Raw genomic sequence first — 9,392 nt, 5'->3', positions numbered from 1 at the left:
TTGATAATCCGACTCCGTTGCCGACAGCTGATAGACGTGGAGATAGAACGACGAGGTCCGCTGTTGATGACGAACTTAGTCGTCTTCTAGAAGGCAGATTCGACACGTACTGCAGATACTCCGTGAGATAAGGAGGCGTGACATTGCATTTCCATAGAGTGGAGCATTACCAAATGTGGTCAGAACAAGCATTATCATTCCAATGTGCATTACCATTCCAATGTGGTCAGAACAAGCACCACCACGAGGACCTCGAGAGACAGTGGCTGACATTATACGTATTCTTCACAGAGCGCCAAAACAAGCGGTGGTGACTGTGGCAATGAGATTGTTCATAGAAAGTTCCGAATCCAGCAGATTGCCCAGGGCCAGGTTGCGAACCGAAGACGCTAGCATGACTGCATGAGGAACTCGTTGCCCACGCGAACAGAGTTGGCCGGAAGCTGATGCTGGCGCCGAACAGTCACAAACTCTCCGCCTGGACATTGGCCTCACAACTTTGGCCCAGGCGTCTTTGGCCCAAAATCCTTTATGTTTTCCCAACAGCAAGGATGTTGGAAAAGCACGAAATTTCTTTGAAAATTTTAATCTCGAATAAGTTATTTCTGCTAAAATACTGGAGTTTTTTGCAAGTTTATCGGACTTCTTATTGTTGCTAGCAAATGTAATGTACAAAATGATAATTAACTATGCCAGCTACAGAGCTGAGCAGCGCTACTTTTGAATGTAGCGGCCGCTATACTGCTACATGCTCTAAACGTAGCGGGCGTTACTGCTACCGCTACAATTGCTTTAATGTAGCGCCGCTACCGCTACCGCTATTGCCCACCTCTGGTAACAACTAACATGTTGACACTAGTAACAGGCTGAGGTTGACAACATTACACCGAAATCTTTCGTACAGTTTTATTCTGTAATTTATATTATGTATGTATCATGCTGGTTTTTTAATAATATTTAATACTATCAAGTAAAATCTAAAGGCTTTATCTATAAATGTAGCGGTAGCGCTGTGGCGGCAAAACCTCGTATCGCTACTTAAATATGTAGCGGGTACCGCTACTGAAAATGAAGCGGCCGCTACTATAAGCGGCCGCTACATGTAGCGCGCTACTGCCCACCTCTGGCTATATAATATCATCGATATTTTGCGCTCAAAAGACTAAATGGATCATATGGTCGCATTTAATGTTGGGGTCTCGTAAGACCAAGTGGACTGAAATGTCGCCTTACATTTTTTTCAATATAAAAGGTTCAATTTTCCATATTCATCTATACACTACTCAGTGACCGTAATCACTAGAAATTATAAGAAAAAAAAAATTTTACGTGCCTCGAAAAATGTGGTCATTATATATAGTAGTAATAGTAAGTATTATATATAGTAATTAATATGGTAATTTCAGGATTGCGCGCAAGGGCGCCTCTCGAAATTTACGAACAATACCTGCAAAAAGTTATTGGATGAGAGCTAAATTTCTTTGAAGCGCTATATTATCTAGATTTCTGCATTATTTTACTGATATTCCGTTCAATAAACCAGTGCAGCAGTAAAAATACACATAAGTGGGCTCGCGGAGAAAGACGTTCAACTTCAAAGATACAAATAAGAAAGAGGGAATAGTAATGTAGCATATTTTATAACTCAAAAACGTTTGGGTTAAAATCATCTCTCAAATTGGAAACAAAAATTGTCTCAAGAATGTAAATCAGCGATTAAATTAGTCTGGCACGGCAGCTCACTCAAGTAAACAGACTAAACATAAGAGAGACGGAGGAAAAGCAAACCTGATTGACCATCAGCGCTGACGTAATCAGTCTGCACTCAAATATTTTTGTAGTGAAGCACCTGAAGCTATGTCCTTTAAAACTTTGTACCGACGACGAGAGGCAAACGAAAAAACGGGGCTATAGTTTTCAAAGAGAAAGCTTTGGAGTCGCCTTACGCTTTGCTGCATCATTGCTGTAACAACTCGAGACATTTTTGCGTTTCGATTTCTTCTGTTCTTGTTGACACTATTATTTAGGAACTCAGACACATTTAAAAATCTCATGCTCAACCAAAATTAGAGTCTATGCTGTGTTTACAACTTCCAGCCATGCTTACGTAAACAATGACTATTATTTGCATTACTCAGCATTAGTAAAAAGTAATCAAAAATGCCAGTGACTTTTATCCTCTGAACAAACACAAAGGGTTAATTTATACAAAGAAAGCAAATACTTGACATGCTCACGCACAAACACACAAAAAGAATCCTACCTCTGGAACTCTTTACATTGATTTATAGCAATACAGTTCGCAGTTCCTGGTCTTTCTTCTTCGCCTATCAAAGATCGATAAAAAAAACAGAGTACGGTTTTTAGCGCATTCTCTCATTTATGAAATAAATGCACTATTGTGCTCGCCATGTCCGTCTTTCCGTCTGTCTGTCCGTCCGTGACTTCACGTTTTCGTCGACGAAAAAATGCGCTCTCTGTCATTCACTGCAGTGAGTACTGAGTTATATTTTTATATAATTTTTATGAGCTGTTTTGACTGAAATTGTTTACTCAATTCTTGATGATGTGCGAAAGATCTCGATTAAAAACAAGCATTGCTTTGAGATGATGTATAATGTTTTGTGTGGAGAAAGTACACATCTGGTGTATAGTCAATTCATAGTCAGCGTATTTATAGATCTAGAACAAAACAGTGCAAATCAACGTAAAGCAATTCATGCAACGGTTGCCGTAAGCGGTTATCTTTTCTGACTACTTCGATCATGAGGAGAATTCGTTTTACCAACTTTTCTGCGAGCATTGCACATTTACTTCTTCAGAATTGCATTTACATCAAGAATTGATGTAAATGAACGCAAGAAATTTGGGCAAAGGCTTCAAACAAAGCATTCATCTGTTCAACTGAATTAATGAATCAAGGTTCCGAAACAATAATAAATTTATTTCGAGTACGTTGATTTAGGTCATAATGACCTATTATGTACATATTATGAAAAACGTATAACTAGGTCACAGACACAAAATTGATACAAGTTTAAGGACTCTAAACAGATAATACATAATTTTGGAGAAGATTATTATCGCTACGATTGAACTTCATCACACTGATATACGGCAGTGTGATGTACTGATATAAGCATACGTCTAGACATACGCTAAGCATACGTCTAGACATACGCTAAGCATACGTTTAGACATACGCTAAGCATACGTTTAGACATACGCTAAACATTTCCCCTAATACATTCATGGGTTATTGCAACCTGGCAATTACGTGTAATATTTCTCGCGCAGTTTCCATGAGCCTTTAAAATGTGCACGAATAAGTTCATACGCAAGCAATATTCAGTTCAATAAACATTTATAGCTTAGTTTACGATATTTTATTTTATATATCAGTATTTAATTTATATTAATGTCTAATTTCAAGTAAATGCCTAATATATTGTTTACATACCCTATTCATATTTCAAGGAAGTAAAGATCATTTGAATTGGAATTTCTCATATGTGATCTTGACTAGTTTATGCATTAAAATTTTTTGTGATGTATGTGAAACTGAGATTAGAAAACGAGGTGGAGAGGAATAACTATCTTATTTCATGGATCGAAGATAATTCACTGCAAATTTATTGGTATGAACTTGTATAATTATTCCATGATTCCCCAAACGTTGACATTAATTCATTTTGGTGTCGCGTGAAAGTTAAATCATTGCGTGTCGAGCAAAAACTCTTCAGTTTATGACAAGAACTTTTGGGAACGCAAACTGCCGTTTAATTCACGTCGTATAATATACTTATAAATATTACTTATTCGTAAAACTTCAGGCAGTTATTCATGTGCTAATATACGGAATAATTCTCCAAGATGTACAAAATTACGTGCAGACATTCCGATAATGATCCGATGGTTATTTTCAAACCTACTATAGTTAGCTATAAATTTTTTGATAATTTTATGAGTGGCATTCTGACTGAAAAAATGCCATTTCTAATTTTTTTCTATCGGGCCATGGGCCTGTTTCTTCAACGCCGACACTTCTATTCTATTCTATTCTATCGTATTCCATGATGAAAATTGGGTTTGACTGATTAAATAATTTATATTTTTGAACATTTGAGTTAAATGCTATTTTGTGATTCCTTATTTAATTGGGAAAGATAAATAGTAGGCGAAATAGTATGTGAATTATATTTTTCGTGGAATATGAATGAGCTTGGGTAACCGGTAATGTAGGACTTTTCCAACCTGAATTTTGTAGCCTGATCGGCTAAAAATACAACGCAAAGTGGACTCGTATCTCGCAAGAATAGAATAAATTATTTTACGCTCTTTGTCAATGTGTGAGTCAACTTGACTCAATTAGGCTGGGCAATATGGCGTATCGGTATCAATGCTACGTGAAAATGTTAGCAAATTAGAGCGCCATAACTCGTTAATTTTGCTGAGTCACAACTGCAGCAATGAACGCTGTGCCTGGTGAGAGTGTGGCGCCCACGTTATTTTGTGTCCCGTTACAGAAGGTAATCTCTTAGGGTTACATTTTCATCATAAAAGAGAGAGAAAATTATATTTCATTTCTAATTATTAAAATTATGGTGCGCGCTCGTGATATGTTCAGGAATCCATGTTTTGAAATACACGAAGAAGAGGTTCTCAAGCGCCTGGTAGCTCAAAATCCCAACAAGTCATGTGGACCAGACGGCTTCCATCCCAGATTGCTCAAAGAATTAGCATTTCGATGGTTTTCCTTCAAAACTACTGTTGTTAGCCATCAAATTTTTACTTTGCCAAAAGAAGCATTCTAACTAAGAAAATCCTATTTTCAATTTTTTCTATCATAATACGAAATGACAATTAGGATTTATAAATAGATTGATTCCAGACTTCCCAGCATTTGAGTTGCGTGCTATTTTGAGATTCAATATTTTACTTAGGAAGAAAAACTGTAGACAAAATAATATATCACTGTCAGGCCGTGTTGTTAGATATCGTTCAAATTTCGATAAACTTTCCAACCTGAAATTTTGCTGCCTGATCGGCTATAAATGCAACACTTACGTTACTCGTACCTCGCAAGACTAAAATAAATTATTCAACGCTCTTTGTCAATGTGTGAGTCAACTTGACTCAATTAGGCTGGGCAATATGGCGTATCGGTATCAATGCTACGTGAAAATGTTAGCAAATTAGAGCGCCATAACTCGTTAATTTTGCTGAGTCACAACTGCAGCAATGAACGCTGTGCCTGGTGAGAGTGTGGCGCCCACGTTATTTTGTGTCCCGTTACAGAAGGTAATCAGTTAGGGTTACATTTTCATCATAAAACAGAGAGAAAATTCTATTTCATTACCAATCATTAAAATTTTGCTGCGCGTTTGTGAATAGAAACTTTCAGAAATCCTAAACATGTGTATAATTTAGTCAATTTTTGGTTGTCAATTCTTCGAGATTACACCTGATTAATACTTACCGTCCATATTGCTGCTACGGAGAGAGTTGCACTTTTCCAGTATATTGGCATATAATATATATTATATTGGCTTTTTGCAATATATTTGGGTACGGAGCCAGTCACAGATATTGGCCGACACGGCGCCGACATCCCTGGCCTCTTGGTGGCTTGTCAGCGTCAGCAACTGCACATTTCTCCGTCCGAAGCCTGCTCGGCTGCAACATTTAATTTTTAATATTGGGCAGATATAAAAATTAGGACCGGATTACGTATGTACCAAATAAGAAACGGCATTTATATCAATAATTCAAATAATCACGCGAAATGAGTATGACGCTCTTATTTAACAATTGTCAACTCATTTATTATTTGAATATTGAATTTATATATGAAATCATATCGTAAAGAAACATAAATCATCTTTCCGTGGGAATGTACGACAATATGTTCAATCCAAATTTCGATGATTAACTCAAATAGTTTGAACAAATCATTTATCACTACAGAACAGCACAAAGACAAATATTTTGGAAAATACTGACAACAATTTTGTTATTTTTCTGATTATAAATTCATATTTTATAACAAAACCACCATTCTCGGCAAAACTGACGGATTATTGTCAGCATCAAGAGTTTGACACTGAAGACCATAATTTATTCATCAAAAAATAATATAATTATTAATTAATGACATTAATGTCTTTGTCCCTTGGAGTGTCAGACCTAAGCTGGTCTGACATCATCTCTCCAAAAATCACTTTCCACTCTCAGTCATAGCAGCAGTCACCCCCGTTGACAGACCCACTATCATCACAATCCATTCGTCTCCAATTCTCTCATACATCACACTCATCTCTCTCATCCAGTATCACTCTCATCATTTCCAGTCTCTCCCGCTCATATGCATCACACTCCATCATGAGATGCTCCACAGTTTCCCTCTCACCTCTGTCACACATAAAACAAATATCCTCTCTTCTCTCATTCCACTTGTATGTCCGCGCATTCACACTCAAAGCATTTGCTCTCACACAGAACATTAGGTCTCCACCTCTACTGCCATCATATATGTACTCATAATTTGGTATCTCTTTCATCTTGTACAATCTCAGGCTGTTCTTTCTCCCAATTAATTGCTTCCATTTTTCAATTTTAGTAACTTTATTAGTTTTTTTAAAGCGTACTCTTGAATTCTAAAAAATATTGTTTACAACTAAAGCAAATATTCTTAAGTTTTCTGAATTTATGGTTTCCAAGAATATTTTTATCAGATCTCATGTACGATCATGAAAAGGAAGGAAACGAAAGCAAGTATTAATAACAAATGTTCTTCATGGACATGACTATAATAAGACCTGTAGTACCAAAAATTTAAAGTAATTTTTACCTTTTCGTATTTATCTCCCACATATTTGGTTCTCAGAGCCCGGATAGCCTTAAGGAACACATTAAATGCACAGTAACATAGAACAAGTGCTAGCAGAATAAAATCAAGGCTGAGGAACTCTATCCAGGACAGGTGTCGCGCTGGGGACTTGAGGTGCGACGCTCCCCGGAAGCGAGCCGCATACTCGGTCCAAAACACCGCGCGATCTAGCGCCGTGTCCTTTTGGTCCCGGAACACCCGGGATACGAAGGCCATCTTTTCCCCGTAACTGCAATGAAATGATTATTAATAATGCTTAGAGCATTTTACAACCGCAGCGTGACTCTAAACAACCTCTTTGAGTTGACAACGTTGATCATAGAAGTGCTTTAAATGAAATCTCAGAGAATACATTATCAGATATACATCCCAGATTAATATATATTTCGGCCGCAACAAGTGAAATCCGAGATGCGGTACCGATCGACTGCCAGTACTTATTCAAGTATTTACATTGTTAATACTTGATAATTAACGAATCATTTAACGATAGGTTAATTGTTGTTAATAAGAATGAAAGTAATGTGTGCTTATCAAAGAGGGACTCGTTCAAACCCATATTTTTCACCGGTCATTTTTCAGATGCACTAATTTACTCTCGTTTTGAAATATTAAAAAATCTATTATGGGTCTTTGGAACTGAAGTTATTAATTACTATTTTAATTGGCGATCTGATTTTAAGCTTACCGTTTTGCATCTATATTAGTCTCCCATTAGGAGAAAACTTCAAGTCCAATTATCGTCGAGACAAGGTAATCGTATCGTGGAGACGCACTCACATCAGCCCCGATATTTTTCGAAAGCCGAGCATCAAACATAAAAACCAACATAAAATATACATAAAATGACGCAATTCTTGATTCATTACCTTGGATTGGTCATGATTTCCATAACGGCGTCACGTAAGATCTCCTCAGTTAGGGTGAGCCAGGACAGCTGGATGGCTGCACCAGCCAGCACTAATTTCCCCGCCATGGCTCCGTGCTCGTGGGTCGCGGGGAGGGCGATCACAGGCACGCCGTGGTAAACAGTTTCGTAGACGCCTGCTAGACCGCAGTGGCTAATGAACAGCTTCACGTTTGGATGCGCTGTAATAAATCAAACAATGATCATTTTTTTACGCAGTATTTCAGCAAATACAACATCGTGCACCTACTTTATTGAATGACCATGGGAAAAAAGTATCCTACAAGGAAATTTGTGTACGAGAATACATCTAACAAATTTTGTACCCAAATAGAATTAGTATTAAAGGCAGAATTTGCTTGTTTACACACGTGCGATTAATGATCAGAGAATTCATTTATTGTTACCTGATCATATTTATGATCAGGTAACCTTCTTCAGGTGACGGTCAATCGAAAGGCAGGTGTGAGAAAGTAATTTCAATTTATTCACATTTCGAATGCAACAACCTTTATTTTAATACAGTAAGAAGAATCGAATAATGAAATTTTGCTGAAAATAAGTACATAATACACGTAAATACAATACAACAGGAAAATCTGGAATCAGAAAATCCCTCTGAAGCAATCTCAGAATTCAGAAAATCTGGTAGTTAGTGATTTATAGCTGGAGTCCAATCCATAGAGATGATGACGATGCTGGTGGGTTCCTCCAGCACAGAGCGTTTGTCGGTGTGGTTGTGAGCTTGTCTGCCGTGGTTCACATGTCCTCCGGGCTGAGGGTATAGCTAATGAGACAGCGGCTCGATATCCTGGTTGTTAGTCCAAGCTCTCCAATGTAGTCCAAATAATGAAGAAGTCTACAACTTTCTTATAAGTAAAAATTTTCAATCATGCTTCAAAGAGGGTTGCAGACTTTTTCTTTATTTGGACTACTTTGGAGTAACAAGCCCGACAATGAGCAGCCGTTTCTCGTGCCACCTAAGACAAGCTCACAACCAGAGCAGCAGGTCTCAAAGCATTATAATCGAGCAACATCATCTTAAAATTCTCGATGAAGGCAAAAGGCTTCGTGACGCCCTTGACAGCAACGTAAAACTCCGAACTATTTGTCGCAATGGCCGCTGTACAAAGCGTGAGTTCTCCAAGAGAATCTTCTATAGTCTGTAACTTTACTATAGTCTTTAACTTTAGTTTAGTTTGTAACTTTAGTATTGTCTATAACTTTAGTATAGTCTGTATCTTTAGTATAGTCTATAAATTTTGCTTCATAGAATGTTGTAGACTTTCTTTATGATTTGGAATATATTGGACAGATTTGACTAACAACCAGGACGTCGAGCCGCTGTCTCATTAGCTACCCTCAACCCGGAGGATAAGTGAACCACGACAGACAAGCTCACAACCACACCGACAAACGCTCTGTGCTGGAGGAACCCACCAGCATCGTCATCATGCAGTGGCCCAACAAAATCCGACCGACGATAGATGAAGCCTTCATCTCTACGGATTGGACTCCTGTTAACTCAACACCACCTGATTTTCTTAATTCTGAGATTGTTTCAAAGATTTTTTGTTATAGATTTTCGTGTTGCAT

At 37.7% G+C, this 9,392-nt stretch overlaps 1 protein-coding gene across 1 annotated transcript; it reads right to left on the bottom strand.

The window, feature by feature from the left end:
- Positions 1-5,580: 5,580 nt before the first annotated feature.
- Positions 5,581-7,980, bottom strand: LOC108682312 (UDP-glucuronosyltransferase 2B14-like). Its single transcript, XM_018171450.2, has 3 exons — positions 7,759-7,980; positions 6,851-7,118; positions 5,581-5,676 (listed from the first exon to the last, which is right to left on the bottom strand). Exons 1-3 carry the CDS (start codon positions 7,863-7,865, stop codon positions 5,581-5,583), a joined length of 471 nt encoding a protein of 156 aa, XP_018026939.1. The 5' UTR covers positions 7,866-7,980.
- Positions 7,981-9,392: the final 1,412 nt, after the last annotated feature.

This window comes from Hyalella azteca, unplaced genomic scaffold (assembly GCF_000764305.2).
Source record: "Hyalella azteca isolate HAZT.00-mixed unplaced genomic scaffold, Hazt_2.0.2 contig12810, whole genome shotgun sequence".
Taxonomy (NCBI): Eukaryota; Metazoa; Arthropoda; class Malacostraca; order Amphipoda; family Hyalellidae; genus Hyalella; species Hyalella azteca.
Note: the sequence above shows the minus strand (reverse complement) of the source record. Positions and strands in the feature narration are given on the sequence as shown.